Source organism: Saccopteryx leptura, chromosome 1 (genome assembly GCF_036850995.1).
Source record: "Saccopteryx leptura isolate mSacLep1 chromosome 1, mSacLep1_pri_phased_curated, whole genome shotgun sequence".
Lineage (NCBI taxonomy): Eukaryota > Metazoa > Chordata > Mammalia > Chiroptera > Emballonuridae > Saccopteryx > Saccopteryx leptura.
The window spans coordinates 11882858-11908641 of NC_089503.1; the positions used below are offsets into that span (position 1 = coordinate 11882858).

Here is a 25784-nt window from a genome sequence, read left to right on the forward strand (position 1 = left end):
AGGTAAGGAGCTGGACTGAGCCTCCACTGGAGTCCAGGTCTGCCTAGTCCAGAGGTCTTGCAGGAATGACGGTGCAAACTGCCTCCTGGCTCCTAGTTACTGTCCACAGGGTCAGGGTGAGGACCCTGGCAGGGACGCCCTGGAGGGGACCCCTAGCCTGGCTGGGTTGGTGGTTGGACCTGCTCTGGGAATCTTTGTGTCAATTTTCAGGGAACCTTACTCAGGAAGTGGCCAGCTGGGTGGAACTGACCCAAGGACAGCAGGGGAGGATGGCACAGGGCACACCAGACCAGGAGTAAGCCACATGGGTGACATCGGTTAGATCAACAGGACCGCCTGGCAAGCCACCTTCAGTTGCCTTGAGGTGTTTCAGGCCATGGTTACCTGGGAGATCCCAGCTCCGCCTCTTTCTCTGCCCCAGGCCAGGGCTCCAGAGTTAGCAAATAAAAATGCAGGACAGTCCGCTAAGTACGAATTTCAGACCAACAACAACCCTACGTACAGGCTTCTGAGGGGAGGGGTGGGCTTCAGAAGCAACAGGTGTTGGCACCTTAGCTTTGGTGTATCCAAATCGCCCCGTCCATCCACCCTCTCCTGGCACAATGGGCATTTGCAAGCTTGTTAGAAATGCAGGTTCTCAGGCCCCACCCTGGACCTACCCAATATGAATCTGCATTTTACTAAAGCCCCCAGGAGATCTGTGTGCCCGTGAAAATTCAAGACGCTTGCTTCAGAAAACGGCAGGAGAGATTTAAGTTTATTATTGAACTGCGCGTTCATTGTATGCAGGAAAAAAACCAGCAAAGGTTGTCATTTTGATGTATTTCCTTCCAGTACATCAGTGGTTTTGAGTTATTCAACCATCACCAGTCATTCATCCCAGAACATTGTAACCACCCCAGGTGAACGCTCAGTTCCCGTTAGGCAATCACTCCCAGCCCCGCCTCCACAGCCCCTAGCAGCCATGACTCTGCTTTCTATTTCAAAGGATTTGCCTGTTCTTGACATTCCATAAACATGGGGTCACTCAGAGTGTCCTTTTGTGTCCGGCTTCTTTCACTTGGCGTAATGTCTCCAAGGTTCGTTCACGGGGTAGCATGGACCAGCACGTCATTACTTTTTGGTTGAAGGATATGGATAGACCACAATTTGTTTATTCATCTATCAGTTATGAACATTTGGTTTGTTTGTTTCCATGTTGGGGGCTATTATTGTATATTTATGTAAAAGTTTTTATTTAAACTTCTGTCTTCAGTTCTTTGGAAGACATATCCAGGAGTGACATTGCTGGGTCTGATAATAATTCTATGGTTAATGTTTTGAAAAACAGCCAAACTGTTTTCCATAGAGGCTGTACCACCAGCGTTGTATGAGAGTCCCAGTATCTCAACATCCACAGACACACTTGCTATTATTTTTTCAATTTTTTTTTAATTTATTCATTTTTAGAAAGGAGAGAGAGCGGGGAGAGAGAGAGAGAGGAGAGAGACAGAGAGAGAAGGGGGGGAGGAGCAGGAAGCATCAACTCCCATATGTGCCTTGACCAGGCAAACCCAGGGTTTCGAACCGGCGACCTCAGCATTTCCAGGTCGATGCTTTATCCACTGTGCCACCACAGGTCAGGCTATTTTTTCAATTTGAATAGAGCCATCCTAGTGAGTGCGCAATGATATCTCATCAAGGCTTTGATTTGCATTTCCCTAATGACAAATGATGTTAAACATCTCCTGTGCCTATTGGCCATTGGTATATCTTCACTAAAGAAAAGTCTATCCGGCCCTGGCCAGTTGGCTCAGTGGTAGAGCGTCGGCCTGGTGTGCAGGAGTCCCAGGTTCGATTCCCGGCCAGGGCACACAGGAGAAGCACCCATCTGCTTCTCCACCCCTCCCCTTCTCCTTCCTCTCTGTCTCTCTCTTCCCCTCCCGCAGCCAAGGCTCCATTGGAGCAAAGTTGGTCTGGGTGCTGAGGATGGCTCTGTGGCCTCTGCCTCAGGTGCTAGAATGGCCCTGGTTGCAACAGAGCAACACCCCAGATGGGCAGAGCATCGCCCCCTGGTGGGCATGCTGGGTGGATTCCAGTCGGGCGCATGCAGGAGTCTGTCTGACTGCCTCCTCGTTTCCAACTTCAGGAAAATACAAAAACAAACAAACAAACAAAAAAAAAACAACAAAAAAAGAAAAGTCTATCCAATTCCTTTGCTCATTCCCATTTTTTTTCAATTGGATTGATTATCATTGAGTTGTAAGAGTCATTTAAGTCATTTATGTATTCTGGATCCTAGACCCTGATAAGATATATATGATATGATTTACAAATACTTTTCTCCCACTCTGTGAGTAGTCTTTTCATCTTCTTAAAAATGTCATTTGGCCTGACCAGGCAGTGGCGCAGTGGATAGAGCGTCGGACTGGAATGCAGAGGACTCAGGTTTGAGACCCTGAGGTTGCCAGCTTGAGCGCAGGCTCATCTGGTTTGAGCAAAAGCTCACCAGCTTGGACCCAAGGTCTCTGGCTCGAGCAAGGGGTCACTCAGTTTGCTGAAGGCCAGCGGTCAAGGCACATATGAGAAAGCAATCGATGAACAACTAAGGGGTCACAACGAAAAACTGATGATTGATGCTTCTCATCTCCCTCTGTTCCTGTCTGTCTGTCCCTATCTATCCCTCTCTCTGTCTCTGTAAAAAAATAAATAAAAATAAAAAACGTCATTTGAAGCACAAAAATTTTTCATTAAAAATTTTTTAATTGATTTTAGAAAGAGAGAAAGAGAGAGAAACTTCAACAATGCCCTGACCGGAAATCGAACCTGCAACCTTGGCATATCGGGACAACACTCTGTCTAACCAACTGAGCTACCTGGCCAGGGTCCAAAAGTTTTTAATTTTGATGAAGTCCAGTTTATCAGGTGTCTTTATTTTTCTGTTGCTTGTGTTATGGTGTCATATCTAAGAAACTATTTCTAAATCCAAAGTCATGCCCTGGCCGGATTGCTTGGTTAGTTAGAACAGTGGTCCTCAACCCCCAGGCCGCAGACAGGTCCTGGTCCGTGGGCCATTTGGTACCGGTCTACAGAGAAAGAATAAATGACTTACATTATTTCTGTTTTATTTATATTTAAGTCTGAATGATGTTTTATTTTTTTAAAAATGCCCAGATTCTCTCTGTTACATCCGTCTAAGACCCACTCTTGACGCTTGTCTCAGTCACGTGATACATTTATCCGTCCCACCCTAAAGGCCAGTCCGTGAAAATATTTTCTGACATTAAACCGGTCCGTGGCCCACTGGGTTAGGACATTGTCTCCAAGCACAGAGGTTGCTGGTATGATCCTCAGTCAGGGCACATATAGAAACAGATTGACATTTCTACCTCTCTCTCTCTTTCTAAGATCAATTAAAAAGTATTTAGAATTAAGAATGTTACCCTGACTGGCTGGCTCAGTGGTAGAGTGTTGGCCCGGTGTGTGGAAGTCCCGGGTTCGATTCCTGGCCAGGGCACACAGGAGAAGCGCCCATCTGTTTCTCCACCCCTCCCCCTCTCCTTCCTCTCTATCTCTCTCCTCCCCTCCTGAAGCCAAGGTTCCATTGGAGCAAAGTTGGCCCAGGCACTGAGGATGGCTCCATGGCCTCCACTTCAGGTGCTAGAATGGCTCTGGTTGCAGCGGAGCAACACCCCAGATGGGCAGAGCATCACCTCCTGGTGGGCATGCCAGATGGATCCCGGTCAGGCACATGCTGGAGTCTGTCTCTCTGCCTCCCTGTCTTACTTCAGAAAAATACACAAACACACACACACACACACACACACACACACACAAAGAATGTTAAAGATTCTTAGAATAAATAAATAAATAAACAAACAAGCAAATAAATCTAGGGTCATGAAGACTTGCCCTTACATTTTCTTTAAAAAAATTTTTTTTAACTGTAACTCTTCCATTTAGGTCTTTGACTTATTTTGAGTTAATTTTTGTATATGGTGTGAGGTAAAGGTCCAACTTCATTCTTTTTTCTTTAATTTTATTCACTGATAGATTTTTAGAGACGGGATGGGAGAGAGAGAAAGAGAGAAACAGGTTTGTCCTTCCGCTTGTGTGTGCATTTATTGGTTGATGTTTCTAGGTGCCCTGACAGAGGATCGAGCCCCCAGCTTCGGCTTATCGGTGACGCGCTAACCAACTGAGGCGCAGGTCAAGACCAACTTCATTCTTTTGTATGCAGATATCCAGTTGTCCCAGCTCCATTTGTTGTTGAAAAGACTATTTTCTTCCCCCATCTAATGGTATTAGCATGCTGTTGAAACTCAGTTGACCATAAAAGTGTGGGTTTATTTCTGGACTCTCAATTCTGTTCCATTGATCTATATATCAATCCTTATGTACTCATTGCTGGGTTCAGTTCACTAATGTTACATTTAGAATTCTTGCACCTAAAGTTAGTGAGCTTGGCCTGTGGTGGCACAGTGGCTAGACCGTCAACCTGGAATGCCGAGGTCACTGGTTCAAAACCCCGGGCTTTCCCGGTCAAGGCTCATACGACAAGGAATCAATCAGTGAACGACTAAAGTGAAGCAGCTGTAAGTTAATACTTCTCATTCCTTGTCCTTCTCTCTCTTGTCTCTCTGTAAAATTAATAAATAAAATTAGTGACATTGGCTTATACTTCTCCGTTTCATACATCCTTGTTGGGTTTCTCTTTTTCTTTTTAAAATTAATTTTGATTTTTTTTAATTTTCTTTTTTTACAGAGACAGAGAGTGAGTCAGAGAGAGGGATAGACAGGGACAGACAGACAGGAACGGAGAGAGATGAGAAGCATCAATTATTAGTTTTTCATTGCGTGTTGCAACACCTTAGTTATTCATTGATTGCTTTCTCATATGTGCCTTGACCGTGGGCCTTCAGCAGACCGAGTGACCCCTTGCTGGAGCCAGCGACCTTGGGTTCAAGCTGGTGGGCTTTTGCTCAAACCACATGAGCCCGCGCTCAAGTGGCGACCTCGGGGTCTCGAACCTGGGTCTTCTGCATCCCAGTCCAACGCTCTATCCACTGCGCCACTGCCTGGTCAGGTTAATTTTGATTTTATCAAAGTAGTAATGTGTATATAATTTAAAAAGCCAGTGATCACAATCTGACCAGGTGGTGGCACAGTGGATAGAGCATTGACCTGGGATGCTAAGGACCCAGGTTTGAAACCCGAGGTTGCCAGCTTGAGTGCTGGCTCATCCAGCTTGAGTGTGGGGTATCTGGCTTGAGCGTGGTATCATAGACATGATTCTATGGTCGCTGGCTTGAGCCCAAGGTCGCTGGCTTGAGCAATGGGTCACTGGCTCTGCTGGAACCCTCCAGTCAAGGCACGTATGAGAAGCAATCAATGAATAGCTAAAATGACGCAACTATGAGTTGATATTTCTCATCTCTCTCCCTTCCTGTCTGTCTGTCTCTGTCTGTCTCTCACTCAATTAAAAAAAAAAAAAGAAAAGAAAAAAAGTCAATGGTCACAAAAAGGCTTATAATGAAACAGCAATTTTCTCCTCCACCGCTCTAGCTGTGCCATCTGGGATCTACACATTTTTCTTATCTCTAGGTAACGAGTATACCGACAACTTAATTAATCATTTAATCTATGGACGTCTTATTTGGTAGGTGAGGGTTTAGTTATTTGACACCACTGTGAGTTAGCACAATAACAGCTGAGAAAGTATTTGAGCTTTACATTTTTATACCTACTCAACTGTTATTCATTGCTGAACACTTTAGAAGCTATAATTATATTTTCTACTTTTGGTTTTCTCTAAAATTACTAATTGTTTTGCTTTTTTTGTATCCCCTATTGTTAGTTCTTCTCACACCTGCAGTATCTTCAATCATATTAATCTGTCAGTGACTTTCCACAGAGACATTATTTCTAATGACCACCATTCTATTTTATCTGGGCTGGTTGCTCTCTGTGCTATACACAGTCTTTGTCCTGGGACACTAGTCTTTTTTTTTTTTTTTTTTTACAGAGACAGAGAGTCAGAGAGAGGGATAGACAGGGACAGACAGACTGGAACGGAGAGAAATGAGAAGCATCAATCATTAGTTTTTCGTTGCGACACCTTAGTTGTTCTGGGACACTAGACTTAAGGTCTTTAGTTCTCTCTTCTTCGGCTGGCCAGAGTCCCCAGGGAAAGCTCTTCCAACCTGCTCCTGAAAGGGAAAGGTCTGGCTGCCAAGGGAAGATGGCTGGGGAGGGAAGAAGTGCCTATGTTTCCAATTTGTATACAATCACTTAATCCCCTTAGTCAGTTAATGGCTCAAAGATTCTCTGGCCTACCATGTCCAGGGAATAAATTTCTAATCTTACACTAGACCTGGAAAGAAGTTGCCCAATGACATGAAGCAGGGGAGGAGATGTGGGCATCTATTGCTTCTCAACCAGCTTTGATCTAGAGCTCAGTGTTTTAGCCGTTACTACCCTGCCGGGGCTGGAGGTCTCTGTTGCTGCCAGTTCCTGATACTTTTGTTTCCTTGATCTATTCACAATTGAGAGAGATTTGTTGACACTTTACCCCATAATTATAGATTTGTCCAGTGTTCCGCTCTAGCTCTGGTTGGTTTTTGCTTTAAATATTCTTAGGCTATTTTATGAAGCACGTATTAATCTAGAATTGTTACATCTTTCTGGTGAATTTAATTTTTATTTTACTTAACATTGTCATTATTTTATTATTTCTGCATAGTGGCCATCTCTAGCCTTAAATATGATTTGTCTTAAAGTTCAGTTACTAAGAAAGGTATACTGCCTTTCTTTGGCTCTATATTTCTTGGTATAACTTTTTCAAGCTTAACTTTTCCATATTCTTACGCTGAGATGTGTCGGGTGCATGTTTTTTAAAATCATTTTAATCGGTTTTAAGTGTACAGCTTATAGGCATTAAGTACATTTCCATTGTTGTGCAACCATAGCCATCATCCATCTACATATCTTTTCTTCATCTTCCCAAACTGAAATTCTGTATCTGCTAAACAAATATCACCTCCCCTCCATGCTTTTTTATTTTCTCTTCTTGGGTTTTACAGACCTACAAGTCTATGCTCTAAATCTTTTTTTTTAATTATTTTTTATATCTGTTTATTTATTTGAGTTTTATTTAATTTTTTTTATTTATTCATTTTTAGAGAGGAGAGAGAGAGAGAGAGACAGAGAGAGAGACAGAGAGGGAGAGAGAAGAGAGACAGAGAGAGAGAAGGGGGGAGGAGCTGGAAGCATCAACTCCCATATGTGCCTTGACCAGGCAAGCCCAGGGTTTCAAACCAGCGACCTCAGCATTTCCAGGTCGACACTTTATCCACTGTGCCACCATAGGTCAGACTCGAAATCTTTTTTGAAACCTCTTTTTCATATTTTCCATCTCTGTGTGTGACTCGCTGTGCTGCTTTCTGTTGCGTTCCTTAGATGTATCTTCCAGGATTCTAATTCTCTCTGTAGCTGTGTCTAGTCTATTTAACCCATTATTGTGTGTGTGTGTGTGTGTGTGTGTGTGTGTGTTTTAGTTGGTCATTTAAAATATCATCTTGGTTGTCCTTGATAACCTCTTGTTGCTTGTTCATCTTAAATTCATACCTAACCTTTCTATATTGTATAAAGGACCCGAATAGCTGAAGTCCTCTAGCATGTTAATCTGTGTGTACTGTTGCTGCTGATTCTTACTCCTAGCGGCTAGCCTCCTGTGCTGGCGATCTCTGTGAGCTCACTGATCCATAGTAACCAATGGCAATCTTTCAGACTTAAAGTTGGACACTTTTCTTCCAAAGGGTATTTGCGACTGCTCCTGCCAGGAGCCGAGGGATATCACCAACATGGAACATTTCAGCCTTCCTTGAGGATCCTGGATCAATGTAGTTGCCCAAGATCCAGCTCACCCTCTCTCCCGGCCAACCTCCCATCTTCACTCTCACTTTCCTTTGTGGATTAGGAAGTGGTTTCTGGAGATCTTGGTAAACAACAGGGCCTCGAGGAATCACGGACTCTCTGTATGGGATATGATTTTTCTGTAGTAGGAAAGTTCCCCACTGCTCCAAGCCCACCACATCACTAGAAGCAGAAATTCTCCCATCCGTTCCACACATATCCACAGGAGCCACTTCCATGTCACTGTCTGACGTGTGAGTCTCACATTATGCTCCTGCTTCAGCCCTTCAATGACTCCCCTTTGCCCTCCATTATAAAGTCTGAACTCCTTACCTAGCACACAAGGCCCCTTGCGATCTAGCCCCTGCTGCCTTTGCCAGATTTCTCTCTCTCAATAGTCCCCCTTCTAACTCCCAACCCCTGTTTTGGGACCACTTCCCAAATCCCAGGTCTAGGTTAGGCGCCCCCGGAGGCGCTTCCCATCCCTGCACCTGTCCCGGTCACACAGGGCTGTAATTAGCTGTCGGAATGCCCTCTACCTGCCCCTTCCCCGCACTGTGTACTTCACGGGTGCAGAGACTCTGTCTCGTCCACCATTATCTCCTCAGAACCTGGCACTGGTGCTCATTAAATATTTGTTGAATGAGTGAATGAACCTGTTTATTGAGCTCCCAGTGTTTTTCTTACTGGTTTTTGTGGCTTCTTTATAGAGTAGAGATTTAACACTTTGCCATTTGCTGGGAATATTTTCCCCAGGCTATTTCCCTTTTAATTTTGGTTAATTTTTGGAGAAGGGAGGAACATGGAGAAGTTTTAAATTCTAATGTAAATAGATCTATTGATTTTTCTTTTGAGGATTCTTGAAACTTTTCTAAGTTTAGAAAGTCTGTTCCTCTCTGGATATTTGATAAGCGTTTCTTTGTGTTTTCTGTGCCCGTTGCTGTCAATTTGAGCTCCCAAAAGCGAGGCCCTGATCACATCACTCTCCTGCCCAATGTCCCCTTGGAGCCTTTAGAATAAAGTCCAAACTCTTCAAGTTGACCTCCAAGACTTTTTCCCTGATTCATCTCGAGACTGCCCATTTAGTCTTCACTGGGCTCCAGTCAGCGTGAGCTCCACCAAAGTGAAGCTTTACTGCTCTTTGTGTGTGCCTGCTCTGCCCCACCTCCAAGCTTCTGCTCCTGATGGGCCCTCTGCGCAGAATGCTCACCCTCCATTTCTTTTATTTTTCATTTCTATATATGTACATCGTACTATTTCTTTAAGCCCTCCGTTCCAAAAAGAGTCTGACCTTATCCTTCTTCCCAAGAGAGTACATGCCAGAAGGATAAGAACTTCAGCTTTGCTCGGCAGGGGTGGAATGGGGTTGAGTGTGAACACACAGCAGGGTGTACAGAGATGTGTTGCAGAATGAAAACTGTGTAATAATGTTAACCAGTGTCACCACAATAAAATTCAATTAAAAAAAAAAAAAAAAGAACGTGAGCTTTGGACTCAAACAAACCTGGATTAAAATCCTAATTCCATCAGTTGTTCACTATTAACAAGTTATTTAATCCTTCCAAGTCTCAGTTTCCTTATCTTCAATATGGGAACAGAAGGCAGTGAGTGACCACATTGAATGGTTGCAAGGGTGAACTAAGATTTTTTCTTTTTTAAGTGAGAGGAAGAGAGATAGAAAGACTCCCATGCATGCTCCAACCGGGATCCACCTGGCAACCGCTGTCTTGGGCTGATGCTCACAATAGAACTATTTTTAGCACCTGAGGCTCCAATGAGTCCATCCTCATTGGTCTACGGAGCTATCCTCAGCACCTGGGACTGATGTGCTCAAATCAATCTAGCCATGGCTGCAGAGGGGAAGAGAGAGAGAGAGAGAGAGAAGGGTCAGGGGGAGGGGAAAGAAGCGGATGATCACTTCTCATGTGTGCTCTGACCAGGAATTGAACCAGGAACCTCTATACACCAGGTTGACGCTCTACCACTGAGCCAACCGGATAGGACCAAATGTGAACTAAGTTTGATATCACATGTAAATACCCTGGCATGGTCCCAGCCCACTCCACATTCTGCCATTTTGAAAGGGAGTCAGGGGCCAGGTGTCTGTGTGTGAGGGTGGGTAGGGATGATGTCTTACCCCCGTCCTCTAGTCACATCTGCCCCTGAAGGTTTGGCAGTTTCTCAAGTTCCATGACGTGGCTGAGATTTTCCGCTTGGGAGCTGGGAGTGAACAAACAGGTTCCATCCAAGGAATCCAGCCCAGGCCCTCGGGCACCTAGGTGGGATTCCCACACCCATTTGAACCCAAAGGAATCTCCTCTTTCCTTTTTTTCATGCAAGCTCCAATAGTTTTGTCACTGGGAAATGTTTAAGGCTCCAGAGGGGTCCCCTGGCACCCCCTGCCCCTTACCATCAGCACCCACAAATACGATGAGTCAAGTAAAGCAAGGATAATCCTCCCAATTTGGATTGAGTAAACCAGCGGTTCTCAACCTGTGGGTCGCGACCCCGGCGGGGATCGAATGACCAAAACACAGGGTCGCCTAAAGCCATCACGACCCACAGGTTGAGAACCGCTGGAGTAAACCGAGGCTCAAACTCTTTTCCATGCAGTGGGTCTAGGACTTAAACTTCTCAGCCTTATTCAAGGGGCTCTGGGAGGCTGGGCAGCTGTGGTGGAGAATGTGGGGGAGCTCTGGCCCCAGGGTAGGAGCTGGTGCATGAATCCTGGCTGTCAGGGCCTCCCCCTTGTCCCCAGGTGAGTGAGTGCTGGCGGGGAGCTCAGTGTCTGCGTATTCTCTTTGTGAACCTGGAGCACCACACTGGAGTAGTGGTCACTTGGGAAAAGCAAGGATGATGACTGTAAAGCCAGGAGGCACGGCCAGGGCCACCATCAGAGCAGCCCAGCCCATGCAGGTTCTCATTGGATTCGGACAGTCAGTAAAGAAACAACGGAGCCAAGAACTGATAGGCTGTTATCTTTAATTCTAGCTTGCACCCGGCGGGCAAGTAAAAAAACACACTGGGCTCCAAAACCCACTCACATTCAGTGCTCACAAAGCTACTGACTTATCCAAGTTTCCTAGAATCAAAGGTTTCTAGCTCACCAGGCTTATTCTCCTCAGTTCCCCATCTCCTTCCTTCTCCAGCGTCAAACTGCACAAACTGGCATCTCACTCAGCACTCCGCCATCTTGGCTGCTTCTCCTGGCCACATGGCCTCTTTCTGCTCTCTCATGCTAATCATCCCAGGAACCAAGAGCGCAAACTCTGGTTCTGCCCCCATTTTATAGTGTAGAAAACCAAAAACCCCTAATCCAATATACAAAATAGGGAAGTCTCTAATACAAAGTCACTTCTCTGAGGCATGATTGGATTGTACCACCCCACATCAAAAAGGGTGGGAAAGGCTTAATCCCAAAACCAAGCCCCAGGCTACAAGGATTCTCAACACATTAATATCACCTGGGCGACGGCCTCCTCATGGGCAGCGTCATATTTAACAAAGTGAGCATAATATACTCTATCTGCCCAACAATGACCATTCACTGGCTGGGGTGTATGTGTGTCTGGGGCCAGGAGTGAGTTAGGGACAGCCTGGACAGTGAGGAGAGCCAGCTGAAGATCAGGAACCCTGGATTCCAGCCCAGCTGCAGACCCAGCTGGGGAGAGCGCTTGCCTCCTCTGGACACCAGTTGCCCTATCTGTAGAATGGGGTGGTGGTAGATGTAACCATCTTTGTCATAGAAGCTTAATATTCTCAAAGCATTGTCCTGGGCCTGGCCCCTCCTGGAGCCCAGACTGTCCCTGGGGCCTGACTTCACCAGGTTGGCCCTATCAGCTGACTCCATTTGGCAGCCTCCACCCTCTGTCCCATCCTTCCTACAGACACCGGGTCCGAGTCCAGCTCCCCAGGACCCTGGGTCCGGGTGGGCAGTGTCTTGGCCAGCCCTGGGAGGGGGCCTCCAGGCCCACATCTGACTGCTTGAGCCCCTTGCCCTCTCCCTGGAGCCGGCATCCTCTCCTCCCCGCCCTCTGGAAATCTGAGCTCAGGGATCCAGGGAGGACTCACTCATTGCGAAACATTCCACCCAGTTGTCCAAACACTGCACAGCTGGCAGAGGGAGGGGCAGCCCAAGGCAGGCTTTTGGGAGCCCTCGGGCTGTTGGAAGTGGCGGAGTCCTCCCCGGGAGGACCAGCCCTGACTGCCCTGAGGGCATTCACAGGGCCCAGAGGGTAAAGGAAAAGCCCCCCACAGCCACAGGCCGTGGGCACTGGGAGCTTGCCCAAGGCCTCCCTCCAGAGCGTCCAGCCCCCCGGGGGGCGCGGGGAGGCCAGGTCTGCGGGCCAGGTGTGCAGCACAGACTCCTGCCTGCTGGCTGGGAGGTGGCTGAGCAGCTTGTGAGCCTCCCCTCGTGACTAGGCTCATGGGGCCGGGGGCGGGGGGGTAATGGCGGATGCTGAGATAGCATCCCCGCAGGTGACTTCGCCAGCAGCTTTTATTGGCAGCCAGTCTCTGACCTGGCTGCCTCCGGCCTCGGCTTCACCAGTGACCCAGGACAGGTCTCTGAGCCTCAGTTTCTTCACCTGCAGCAGGAAGGGGCTGGGCCTTTTCTGGCTCTGAGTTTTCTAAGAAGTCACGGCCAAGGATAAGGCCCTCACCAGTTCCCCATGCAGTCCCAGCTGGACCTGAACATCCAGAAAGTGGCCGAGTTTTCTATACAGCTCCCAGAGCTGCTATGACTCAGTTTCCCCCTTGTTGATCGGGGCTTGGGAGCGAAGGACTATCTGTCACACACTCCGTCACTGGCTGGACTGAGAGCCCCTTCCCCTCCTGCCATGTTGGGGTGATGGAGAGACTCCCCCTTTTCACACATCCTGTTTTCCATTAATTGTTTCCAGGTGGGCCCAGAGGTTGCCCTGCGAAGGAAGGTGGGGGCACAGAAGAATTTAGCAGGGGGACCAGTGAGGAGCAAAAACAGGAAGGGGGTGGGAGCCGGCCGTGGAAAATTCATGGCTAGGAAAGGCAGGCCGGCATCTGGTTCGCATTAAGGCGGAGAGCTTGGAAGCCCAGAGCCTGAGTGGGAGATATTGTTATCCGTAGGCGGGTGGGCGGGCAGGGTGTGGCCGCTGGTCAGGAACTGGCAGCTTCTCCCCAGCGGAACTCGGAACTCGGAACTCGGAGGCTGACAGGAAAGAAGAGGGGAGGCTGGGTAGAAGGGTCGGGAAAGGCTCATTTCAGTCTCCGCTGAGGCAGACACTTCACAAATCTGACCTCCTTAGATGTTCACAACGTCACAGGGGAAAATTGTTCTCACTTCATAGATGAGGGAACCGAGCCCCAGAGAGGTTAAGTGACTTGCCCAAGCTCACACAGCCGGAGAATAGCAGAACTGGGAGTAGAATTCAGGCCAAAGGAGACAGGGTGAAACCTTCGACCCCCTCCTGGGTGAACTGCTGCTGGCCGTGTGCCAGGCAAGGGGGGCCCTGGGGACCTGGTGATGCGTGTGAGCCAGCCTCTACGCAGGGGTCACTCAGCTTTTGTGGGGGTTCCAATAGTACCACGGGGCACCTACGATGTCACAAGGCAGACCACGTGTCTGAGGGCTAGAGGCTGATGCCTGCAGAGGAAGAAAGCAATTCACGGAGGAAGGCTTCCTGGAGGAAGGGGCATAAGCAGAAGAGAAATTGATCAGCAGGGTGGGGTGGGGTGGAAGCTGCAGAGCGAGGGGTTTATATCAGGAGAGAGATGGGGTGGGGCATATTTGGGTGAGAGCCACTGGCCTAGCGTGCCTTGGAGGGTAAGATTCCATTTTACAGCTGGGGAAACTGCGGCCCAGAGAGGCCAAGAGGATCACAGTCTGGAAGCAGGATCGAATCCAGCCTGTCTGACGTGAGGCCTGTATTCTTCACTGCTTTACCGAGTTGTCTCTTTTTGTTGGTTGTTACAGGTTTCAAGGGGACATTGAGGCCAGGGATTAGGGAGGGGGAGGCAGGGGCTTAGCCAAGGCCACAGAGCCATCTGGTGACAGAGCCACGGCTGGACAGGCTTCTTCCTTCCAGCTTGCCCCCCTGGGCTGGGAGGAACAGGCAGCCTCGTCTGTCCGTGGGCCTGGTGGAAGCCTGGGCCCTCGGGGAGGAGGAGGAGGCTCCCACCTCCCTTTGAGGTCCCACCTTGCCAGGCCCAGAGCCCGGGCAGGAGGGCCCCAGAGTGCTGTGCTGCCTGCTGAGCCACAGGAGTTAATAATTATGGGCGTAAGGAGATAGAGGCCTGTCTAGGAGGCTCCTCCCTCACAAGCAGCTGCTTCTCAAAGATAGCAAAGGTTAGTGTGACCCTGGAGGTGGGGAGAAGGCTCCTGCCACCTGCCTGCCTGACAGTCGCCAGAGGGACCCTTGGTCTGGCCCTCCAAGCATGAACCCCCGTGAGGAATGCGCCAGATGCCCTGCCCGGGGGACGTGCCCAGTGTACCTGGCGCTGAGCTCAGGGACCGCCCGCTATGCCCCATCGGGTCTAGGCCCTGCACTTGAGGGGAACTTGGGAGAGGAGTCCGGGGACACACACAGGTGAGCCAGTGACCTGGGACATGCAGGGGAGGGAGGAATCTTGCCACTCTACAGGGCAGGTGGGGGAGGGGTTGAGAAGCCAGGTTCCGGACAGGAGACTGGCCTGGAACTATGAGGAACTGCATGAGCCTCTTATAAGGTCAGCGCCAGAGGGTGGCCCTGAGTGTGTTTGTCCGGCTTGGCGGTTATCTGTATAACCACGTAGAGTCCGAGGCTCAGGAAGTAGACCCGCATCCTGGGTCACACACTGAACTGAGGACAGAGTCAAGGCCTGGGTCACCCAGGCTGTCAGCTCTGCTCCAAATGTCCCTTCAGCCAAGGGACTGTGGCCAAAGGTGGGATGATGGGATGGGGATGGCCAGGGAGGTTGGGGGGAATTTGGGGAGGCCAGAGGTTTGGGGGCAGGCAGGGGACACACCGCTTTTTCTTCCCCCCTCCCCACCTGTAGGCCAGGCGCTCGTGGGCACCCCTTGTCGCCTGGCTGCACGGAGCTGCAGCTTCCAGTGAGTCCTCTGGTTCTCGGGCTGTCTTTTCAGACAGCTGGGATAAGGGGTCTCAGCCCCACCACCCCTGGCTGTGTGGCATCAGGCAGGGTCCTGACCTTCTCTGAGCCCTTCCTTTTCAGCTGAGGAGAAGAGCTTCCTGGGCTGTGGGAGAAGCTAACGAAGCCTGGGAGGCCGAGGGAACTGGCTGCAAAGCTGAGGGGGTATTTTTGACTAGTAATTGGGGTGTCAATGCTCCCAGAATTGTGACCCCACACTTGTCCATCGAGGCCTCATTCAAGGGCCTCCACGGCCCACGAGGCCTCCCACACTGAGGATTCTTCCTCGAGTGCGCTGGTCCTGGGCTGACATACCCACCACCCCTTATCTCCCACCGGTCAGGGTTGCCAGACTCGGACCGGGTCTTATCTTCGGCCTGGGCTTGTGAAGATGGAAGCTAAGTGTCCTGTCCTGCCCTGAGCGCCTTGTGTCATCCTCTCCTTTTGCCCCTACATAGTGAACAGAGCAAGGGCCAGGAAGATAGGAGTTGCTCAAGACTTACTTGGTGAAGGATTCGAGTCAACAAGCATGATGACGTCTAACTTTCAGCCTGGCCTGGGCTGGGCTGGGCCGGGTGGGGAAACGCAGCTCTAGGGAGGCGCTGGTCCCTGTCCTTGAGAAGCCACAGTCAGGGGAACAGCTGCTCTACTGAAGGAAGGGTATGGAATGATTCTGGAAGGAAGACTTGGGCAGGATGATTCTGGAAAGTTGGAAGGGATGCCCTGGTGGTCCACTGTGCAAGGCGCTGGCCAAGGGGCCGAGGGAGCAAGGCATGAAATCCAGCCTGCTCGCCACTCTCCCAGTCCTGAACCTTGGCATGGGTCGTGCCCGCCTAGGGAAAGAGTGCTGTTTTCTATTTTGAACAAAGATATCATTACTGAGCAAGGCAGGTGTGCCCTGGGCAAGTAGTGGCCCTCGAAGTGGACGTCCTTGAGAATACGTCCCCATAATCCCATCTCCCCACTATAATGGAGCCCCAAGAGGACAGAGCCTGTGTCTAACAGTTTTCTTTGGGGTCCCAGCCCTTGTACGGTCCATGGTCTGTACTCAGAAAGGATGGTTGAATGAATGAAATACCTACGTACCCCTGGATGAAGCTTCTGTGGGCCTGGAAGATGGCTGCTTAGAGTTCTGGTAGCATCCAGAAGAGAAGTATCTCATCCCAGCCCTCCCAGTCCTCCCCTAGATTAGGAGGGTGGGAGCCGTGGTTCCCAGGAGGAGAGAAGGGGGTTATGCTCTCACTGGGTCAGGTTTCAGGTTGAAGTTGAGGCCCAATGCAATGGTCAGAGCTCAGGATAGGTGAGAGGGGTCAGAGACATTGAAGTTCATGAAGGCCAAGGGTCTGGGATTCAGGGAAAGGTCTTGCAGAGGTTGTGGGACCAGACAGGTGTGTGTGTGGCCCGGGTGGGGTGGGGGAGGGGTTCCTCCAGAGAGAAGATGTGGGCAAAGGCAAGGATGGGCAGGGCCTGTTCATAGGGAGGAGCTGGGATTGGAGACTCGGGCCAAACGTGGGTCCTGCCTGGGCTGAGCTCTCAGAGAGTAAGCCGGGGAACACTTGTTTGGGGGTCTGCCCCCCTTTCTCACCAGGCAGGATGTTGCACAGGGACAGGCAGGGAGCAGGGAGCTCAGGAAGGAGTGATGGCCAGAGGGCCGGGTGATGGGTTGGGAGGATGTCTGCTGACCTAGAGGGACAATCCAATAAGAGTCAGCAGCAGAAAGCCCGAGAACCATTGTAGGTTCTTGAGCGGAGTGGCCCAGAGTAGGTGCTGCGCGGCGCTGGGCGGGGGTGGCCGGTGATCAGCAGCGGCGGGTAGCATCCGCGCCGCGCTGGCCGCGGTGATGGGGCCCGGGCTCCTCCCCGCACTCCCGACCGCGCCTGGTCCTGGAGCGAGCGGCCGGGTGGGGTTAGGCCCCAGGCGCGCGCGGGAGCTGTGCCGCGGGCGGGCGGAGGGGCGGGGCCGGGCACGTGTCCTCGGGCCACCCTCTCGGCCACGTGACCCCCGAGGGCAGGGTCGGGGCTGGCTGGGGGCCCGGGCGCGATCCGCCGCCGGCCGGACGGACAGACAGGCTGGGGACAGGACTGACAGGCGGCAGGGCAGGCGGGCCGGCCGGAGCGGAGTCGGCGGCGGCGGGGACCTGGCGGGGACGCGGTGCGGGAAGATCTTGGAGGCGACGGCGGGGACGAACGCCGGGGCGCCCGAGGCTCCGGGATGTGGAGCGGGTATGTCCGGGCGAGCTCGCAGCTCTGCGCGGGGTCGGGCCGCGGCTGCGTCCGGCCTGGGGGATGGGGGATCCCTGCGGATCTGCACCCCCGCCTGGGAGATGCTCTGCTCCGCAGCCCTGTCCGGGCGGAGGAGCCTGTTGTAGCACGAGGACCGCAGAGCCGCTGTAAAAAGGGAGATGGAAGGACAGTCGGCGGGAGAGGTCACTAGGGGGTTCTGGGGCTGGGGGATATGAGAGGTGGGCTGCAGACCCCCGTGGGCATGACAGCGCCAACTCCTCCTGGCTCATCTGGAGAGCAAATGAGATGGGGGAGGGGTGCAAGTCAGAGGAAATCGGGGGTACACATCCAGAGGAGGGGCCCCAGGCTTGAAGAACCCTTGGAAAGCTGCGCTGCTGGGGAAAGGGGGCTGGATCTGTGCCAAAGTCACTTGCAAGTTGCTGAGCCTCCATCTGGGGCCCCTGGACTCAGCAGGGCTCAGCAATGTAGGATGGGGTCTCCCCCCAGCACCCAGACCTGTTCATCGGGCTCTTGGGCTAGTCCCTGGCCCCCGCCTCCCCTGGCCCTGTATGTGCAGAGAGGCTGTGGTCTTCATGGAGCTGGGTAAACACTTCCTCTTTCCCGTGGCCTGGAAAGACTAGGTCCTGGATGGGGATGTGGCCAGAGTGGGGGCGGGTTGTACTCCTGGAAAGAACTGGGCCAGCTGGGTGGTCGCAGGACAGGGCTCCCAGACACAGTTGGGGAGTGAGGGAAGCACCCCCGCCCCTCAGAAGCTGGTGGGCTGGAGAGTTTTCTGATGCAGGCCAGACCCACCCTCCTCACAGGCATCCAGCAAAGCTTGAGCTGAGATGCTGGGGGCAGAGCAGGCTTCATCCCCGCAAGGGGTGCTGAGAGAATGAGCTCCCAGCGGGGTCAGGTGTGCAGAGGCCCCAGACTCTTAAAGGGAGAGTGTTGAGGCGGAGCTTGCGTTCTTTGGAATTACGCCTGGAGGGAAGGAGACTGAGCTCCGGGAGCAGGTGGTTGAGATGGGTTGGTGGTACCTGCAGAAGTGAGGACAGCCGTGCCTGGCGTCAGCTGATTTGAGGAGCAGCCTGGTCTGGAGGAAACTTGTGGCCTCTTGTGCCAGGTGTGCCCAAGGCAAAACCCGGCCGCTGAGTTGCTGCGTGATCTGGAGAGCACGGGCTCCCTTTCCCTGGCCGCTAGGTGCAGTGAGCAGGTCGTGCGTACGTGGGGAGTGATGCAGGCCCAGAGAATGCCCTTCCCTGCAGGCATTCGAGCCAGGCCCGGACAGACGAGGCTCGGCACCACGCTCTCTTTAAGGACATAGTCAAAGGGACAACTCAAGGTTCTGGAAAAAGTCCTCAGTCCACCCTCCCTGCCATATTCCCAGGAACCTTGGGGATGACCCAGGCTGCCAACTGGCCCCCCCATGACCTCATGAGTCTCACTTCTTTTATGAACATTTCGATCCCCCGAGGCTAGCCGGGTGTGGAGCACAAAGTGGCTTCATAAAGGCAGATGGGAAGCATGAGGGGGCAGAACGAGGAGCCGGGCACCTGGGAGTGAGGGGCAGAGTTTTGGGGTTACCTTGACCGCTACGTTTTCAGGGACCCCTCATTTAGATATTGGAGGCGGGGATCCAGATCACGGCCAAGCTGCCGGCACCCACTGGGGCCTGTTCTCCTCGGAGCTCATCCAGACCCCGTCAGCAGCTAGAGAGACCCTGCCTGGGGGTCACTCTTGCCCTCATAACTCTGACACGCCGCTTGTGTGTGGCCCCCGTAGCTCGTGAGAACTCTGGGCAGCTGTGCACCTCATCCTAGGCCAGGAGGAATCTGGGACTAGCAGTCGGTGACCCTGGCGTCCTCCTCTGTAAGGTGAACTGAGGGATCCCTCTTGGACGACTGCCGTTAATGGCCAGGGCTGGTGCCAGTTCAGCCCCTGGCCCTGGACCCAGGGCTGCTCTCCTGGGGTAGGTGGCAGTGGCGGACTCTACAGGAACTCGGTGGACCTCCTTTCTTGGGACTCTCAATGTGGGCCGTATCTCGGGACCCAGAAGCAACCCCCAGATTGGGCTGCACCTCTCCCAGTCCCCACAGTGCCCATGTCCATAGTTTGGACGCCGAGCCTGCTCTGAGAGGACGAAGTGAGGACGGCATCTTAGGTCCTTCTGCAGCTAACGCTGTGCTGGGCACTTGGGACTTGATCAGCAGAGGTCAGGAATTTGGTTGGGGTTAGTGTTTTGCCACTTAATGACCACACGATGTTGGTATAGCCCCTCAGTCTCAATTTCCCCACCTGACAGATGGAGCTAACCACACATATTCTAGGGAGGGCCAGGCTCTGAGGGACCGCCCAGGAATGGGGTGAGACCACCCAACCTGCCAGGGGTAGGGGATTGTGTCTTTGCGCCAAGCAGGGTGTTGGAGAGCTCCAGGGCTGGAGAAGGGCTGTGTGATTTTGAGCAAGTCACTTAACTGCTCTGGGCCACAGCCACCTTAAGGGGTTTGAGTTTGTGAGCTTTTGCCTAAGGCCTAAGTCACAGGAGACTATAGCTCAAAGACAACTTTTAAAAAAAAATTTTATAAGATTTAATTTAAGCCAAACTGATCACATTGCCAGGAAGCAAGATCCCAAATACTTTCCTGAGACAGTTGTAAAGTATGGCCTGGGGCTCCGGGTCCAAAGCAGGGGGAAGGAGCTTATGCACTCTTCACTGTGGCCTCTTCCTGGATGCCCTCCATGAATCACTACCTCCCCCGCCCCCTCCCCCTCAGCAGATGGAGATCTTTCCTGCTGTTCCATAATCAGCACATCTATGCGGGACTCACCCTCGCTAGCGCCCTGCTTGTCCTAGACTCTGCACAGGGTCTGTGCCCAACAGGGTGGGGGGGGGGGCGGTTAGCGTGTGGTGAGACGGGCTGGGTGAAGCTGCTGGCAGCGAGAGGCCATGCAGATCGGGTGGGTCAGGGCTGAGATTGCTGGCACAGGATGCTCGCTGTGTACACGCTGGGCGTTTGAGGTCTCGGGGTGGCCGGTTCTAGTAGTGGACAGGTGGGTACGAGGCGTGTGCTGTGTGCCCTGCCTGTGTCCTGCCCCAGCAAAGGGTGCAGCTGGCTCTCAGTGGAGACACAGGGCTGGGTTTCCTCAGCAGGGCTGGGGGCCTGGGGCTGTGGCCGGGAGAGGCAGGCCTGGCCCGCCTGCTTCAGGTGCTCTGACCTCCCTTCTTAGCGTCCACAGGCTGCTCCTGCGTGGTGTCCTCCCGCGAGGCCCTGCTGCCGCTCCCGGCTCCCGCCTCCCGTGCACACACCGGCTCCCCCTTCCTGGCGCGGCCCAGGCTTCCCGGCTCCCACCCCTGAATCTTGCTGTCCTGTCCCCTGTGTGACACTGCTGTCCCGTTCTTCCAGAGCCCTCCCCTCCAGCGCCTGGGATGGCTCCTCTTCCGACGTCCCGGCTGCCTGGCCTCCACACCTCTGTCCCCCTTCCCTCCTCCAGGCTCAGGCTGTGGCCGCTCCCTCGGGTCTGGTGCCCCCCCCCCAGTCACCCCTCCCTTCCCTGAAAGGCCCACCCAGTTCCTCATTCCTGCCGTGGGGGCCACTCCCCCTCGTTCACCTTTTCTCTTTTTTTTTTTTTATTTTATTCATTAATTACTGCAGCTTATTTTTTTCTGTCCCCCTAGCCAGCCTCCGAGCCCCTCTCAGAGTCTCTTGTGTCTGTGTGTCCCCTCCTCGCTCAGAGCCTGCCTGGCCGTAGGGACCACCGTGGGGCCGTGGGGCCGTAGGGCTGTAGCCCCACCCCCACCACCACCACTCAGGCACCCTCTCAGACTTCCTCAAACCCATTTGCGTCCTGCCTTGTTTCTCCGAAAGCGCCGTTCCTCCCCGTTCCTCCCCTCTGGGCTTCTCTGGGTGATGGGGCACGTGACTCACGGGTGCCAGGACTGTGGGTTCAGTACCCACCCTGCCACTTCCTTGCTCTATGTGTTCCGGCCAAGGCACCAAACCTCTCTGAACCTCGGTACCTTGTGGTTCAAACCGGGATGAGCGGAGCGTCTCCTAGCAATGGCATAACGAGTCACCCCCAGAGACGTCTGTGGGTACGGATGTCAAGGGTGGGGGGAAGGCAGCCAGCATAATGCTCACACCCCGTCCAGGGGCGTGGTGGGCTGGGGTGGGCGTGTGTGGCAGGGACTTGGGATTCTAATGTGCTGGTGGCTTTGGCGCTGAAAACTTGTCCCCTCTTAGTAAGCCGAAGCTGATCAGGGAGCCAACGCATGAAACCTTTTCTGGGAAGTCCGTGGCCCCTGGACGAGAGGGACGTGACTGTCAGCCTCAGTGCCCTTGGGGCTTACTGGACTGCCCCTAAGTTCATGAGCATGAGTCTAAACCTGGCCACTATGCCGTGGCGCTGCCCCAGAGCTGGGCACAGAGTCGGAGTTCCTTCAAACCAGATCGGCTGCAGCCACCCTGGACCAGGGACCTGGTGGCCCCAGGCAGAGAGGTCCGGTCCCAGCGTGCCCGCCCAGCCCTCCTCTTCCCCCAGTTTCAGAACTCCCTTGCTGGCCACATCCCTGCTTGCTTAGTGAACCTGTTATGCCCATCAGCTCAGGGGTCTTTGGATCAAAGAGGTGACCTGGGCGCACCGGTGGGTGGGGAGGGAGAGGCTGGGAGTCAGAAAGACCTCCTGGCAGGCTGGTCTGGCTGGGGCTGGAAGAGGGCACACAGGACCCTAGTTGGGCTCTTCTGGCCTCAGGAATGGCCTCTGGTCCAGTGGGGGTTGCTGGGTGACTGGGAACCATAGAACCCAGGGGTCCACGTTCTCAGTGTGCCCTTCTTTGTGGGTGGGGACAAAAGCCCCGCTGGGGCAGGCCTGATGGATGCGCTGTGAGGGTTATGGTGACTGCATTCCCGCCAGCCTTGTGTGTCTCCTGGGGACATGACCCAGCAGGAAGTTCCCTGTATGAACTGCTGTGGGCTCCAGGCCCCCATCTCCCTGTGACCTTGACTCTTACTGTCTCCTGCCCCTGAGCAGAAGACCCCTTCCCCGTGGTCCCTGCAGTGTCGTGTCCTGGGCTCTGGACTCTGATTCTGCAGGGACCCGGGACTGAGAAGGTTTGAGCAGAGGGCATGGATCTGGGCTCGAGGGAGGGGGACAGAGTGAAGAACTTCAGTGGCGGCCTGTGCTCACCTGAGAGAGAAGTATGCCCTGCCCTCCGCAGAGCCAACACCCAGCATTGCAGGCCTGTGGTCTGGGAGGCTGAGGTGTGTGGAGGATGGGTATTCTGGCTTGGGCTGGACCCCAGGCGCGAGGGGCCTGGGGCTCCTCCTTAGTTTGAAGCTTCTGAGTCACCGAGCTGGCTTCACAGCCCGGAAGTGGGAGGAGGAGGGTCCTGAGATGGGAGCTTCCCTCCCAGGCTAGGGTAGGCCCTCCTTTCCTTCTGCGCCCCCAACCCAGGCGTTGAACAGTGGGGGACTACAGGGTGGTCCTGCTCTTCCCACGCTTTCTGCGTTAGGATTTGCACATTGGGCTTTTCCAGTGGGGGGAGAGGGAGGTTATCACAGACTCTGTCTCAGGCCTCCCGGGATCACTGTTCCCTCTGGCTGCAGAATAGGGTCTCCTCCCCGCCTCCCTAGCAGTGGGCTGAAGTGAGGGCCTGTTGTGGAAATAATAGGGGGACCACTCCCAGCCCGTACCCTCGGGACCAGCAGGAGAGTCTTGAACAGTGGCCAGAGGCCCGGACCACACTGGTGGACAAAGTTTGACCCTCAGGGGAGGGGCTGGTGGCCTTCTTCTAGGGCGCGGTGTGGGGAATGGCAGCAGGTGGTCCTTGCAGAGGGAAGGCGTGCAGTCTGGGTCCCAGACCGGGGATCCTGTCTGTGCCCGGCGCACTCTCTGTGGGTCACCCCCACCCACTGGGAGGTTTGGGCCTGATCTGAGGGCTTGGCCACCTGTCTCAGCACTGCCACCCGCCAGCTAGATGTGTGACGCTGGCCAAGTTTTGTCATCTCTCTGAGTCTGTGTCCCTCATCTGTAGAATGGCAACAGTACCATGACTGCTGTTGAGAGTTTTAAATGAGATAAGTGTGGGCAGAGCACACCGTGTGGATTCTAGGACAGTGTAAGTCCCCTGGGTGCAGTGGCCCAGGGCCACTATAGTACTGCCACAGCCCCTCAAGCCTCAGGGACCCCTTCCAAAAAGACTTTCCCAAACAAGGGTATTCGGGAGGTCCCAGTCAGGCACATACACAGCTGATGGAGCGATGGCTGTGTGCTCCCACTTTACTCTCCCAAGCCTCGCATCCCTGCCAGGCGGGACCCAGCCCGAGACCCCGAGACCACACTCTGGGCCAGTTCCAAAGCAGAGGGCAGACTGGGCTGCCCAGGGCCATATGTAGGGCTAGGAAGGGGCTCAGTGCCTGACCTGTGGTGGCGCAGTGGGTAGAGCGTTGACCTGGAACGCTGAGGTCACTGGTTCAAAGCCCTGCGCTTGCCTGGTCAAGGCACATATGACAAGCAAGCAATGAACAACTAGAGTGAAGGAATGGGCTCATTGCTGGGGTCCAGGGTCCAAAGGACAAGGAGGAGGGACCGGTCCCCAACCTTGCCTTTCACACTTTCCCTTCGGCAATCCTGAATCCCAGGACTCTCTGGCCTTGTCTTTCCTCCCTCCTGTGTGGGCCCCCTGGGCCCCGTCCCCTCCACTTCCGCACTGTTATCAGTGGCTGGCCCAGCCCCCCACCCTCAGCCCGGCCCCTGCGCTCAGAAGCTGCTGGCTCAGGAGCCCGGGCTTCTGCTGACTGAGCGAGTCCGGAGGTGCTGTCTCGGCACAAACCGCTGCTGGCCAAGCCTCTCCCTCCCTCTCCCGGAGGTCTGCTTCAGAGGGGAAGGCAGGAGTGTGGATTGGCGAAAGGAGAGGAGGGCAGAGGCTGGTGGCCCCCGCCCCACGCTGCCTCCGGGGAGAGGGTCCTGAGGCCCAGAGCATGGGTGTTTGCCTGAGGTCACGGAGCAGGCCCTCAGGTCCGGGGGGCAGGAAGTGGGTCTGCCTGCCTGGCTGTTTGCCGAATCTTCCGGCCTCTCAGCCCTGCCTGTTCTGTTTGGTCCTTCCTCTCTGGTCTGCTCTTAATTTACATAAAATTTACATTAACAGTAATCACAAAGGCAGTTCCCACTTAAGTGCCTCCTGTGTGCCAAGGTTTTGTGCAGCTCTCTCTGCATTCAGGGACTGTTGAGGTAGGACCATTGGGATTGTCCACACTTTGTAGAACTGGAAACTCAGACTCTCAGTACTGACGTGTGGACAGTCACCTGTTGGAGGAACAGAACCCAGCACCTGCTGGTGCTGACCACCTACTGTGTGCCACACACAGCCCTAGGCCCTAGGCTTGGGAGGGGGGCGGGGAGAAAAGATAAATGAGTCCTATTCTTGCCACCGAAAGTTTTGTGTTTGGTCATTCTGCCCTTGTGACAACCCTGGTGATGACCTCCCTGGTAGCATCCCTATTTTACAGATGGGGAAACTGAGGCCCAGAGTGGCTAGGGTGTCGCCCAGGGTTGGTCCCTAGGGTCGGCTCTCTAGGTCTCAGGCCCCCGCCCCATGTTTGCTGTTTGCTTCCTAGCCAGCCCCACCTGGACGAGGGCCACCCACCACCTCTTGAAGCTGTCCCGATTCCCTGGAAGAGTGTGGGCTCCTGCAAAAGCCTCAGGGAGACCCCGGGAGGCCTGGTGGAGACCTCTGCCGGGGAGGAGCCCCAAGGTGAGGAGGGCGCTGCAGCCGCCAGGCTGGACGTGGCCCGCCTGCGCAGCTCGTCCGTGGAGATCCGCGAGAAGGGCTCGGAGTTCCTGAAGGAGGAGCTGCACAGAGCCCAGAAGGTGGGGCCCGGGGCGCCGGGAGGTCTGCGGCTCGCGCCAGATGCCCAGAGATCGCACGCACCTACCCAGGCCTGTGCGGGGCGTGAGGGAAGTCCAAGGGGCAGACCAGGTCTGGAACGGCTTGCAGGAGTCCGGACTGCGCTGAAACCCGTCCCAAGTCCCAGCGGGTGGACAGTGGGGTCTCCGCCTCCCTCCAGGAGCTCAGTGGAAAATGCCTCATACCCTGGAGCACCAGCGGGGGGCGAGCTCAGGCCTCCAGAAGGGTGCCTGGGGCGTGGAGTCTGGTCAGGGGGCCTGGTCTCCCCAGTGTCAGGCCTGGGGGCGCCTGAGGGGCTGACAGCCGCCCACGCCATGCCCCCCCAGGAGCTAAAGCTGAAGGATGAGGAGTGTGAGCGGCTGTCCAAGGTCCGGGAGCAGCTGGAACAGGAGCTGGAGGAGCTGACAGCCAGCCTGTTCGAGGTGAGGTGGCCGGCCAGCGGGGGTCAGGCCGGGGCCCAGGTCTGCTGGGTGTCCCTCAGCCCTCACCCCCGCCTCCTCCCCAGGAAGCCCACAAGATGGTTCGGGAAGCCAACACGAAGCAGGCAGCATCGGAAAAGCAGCTGAAAGAGGCTCGGGGCAAGGTGAGCCTCGCCCCCTGCTCCCCCACACCCAGGCCTGCCCAGAGCTCCGGCCTCCTTCCTGTTCAGTCAGACCCTC

The 25784-nt window shown here is 53.9% G+C and overlaps 1 protein-coding gene across 8 annotated transcripts in view; it reads left to right on the forward strand.

Annotated features, from left to right (window-relative positions):
• The window catches only part of RAB3IL1 (RAB3A interacting protein like 1), a 40826-nt gene that overhangs the window by 634 nt on the left and 14408 nt on the right, over positions 1-25784 (forward strand). For 5 of the 8 annotated variants that reach the window (XM_066360620.1, XM_066360626.1, XM_066360632.1 and 2 more), the window contains exons 1-4: positions 14228-14456; positions 24836-25088; positions 25452-25547; positions 25631-25708. In XM_066360620.1, coding sequence (XP_066216717.1) covers positions 14305-14456; positions 24836-25088; positions 25452-25547; positions 25631-25708 — 579 coding nt within the window. In that variant the 5' untranslated portion in view covers positions 14228-14304. Of the gene's footprint in view, positions 1-14227; positions 14457-17016; positions 17220-24835; positions 25089-25451; positions 25548-25630; positions 25709-25784 lie in introns of those variants that run through there. The other 3 variants (XM_066360646.1, XM_066360667.1, XM_066360639.1) reach the window with 2 other exon arrangements.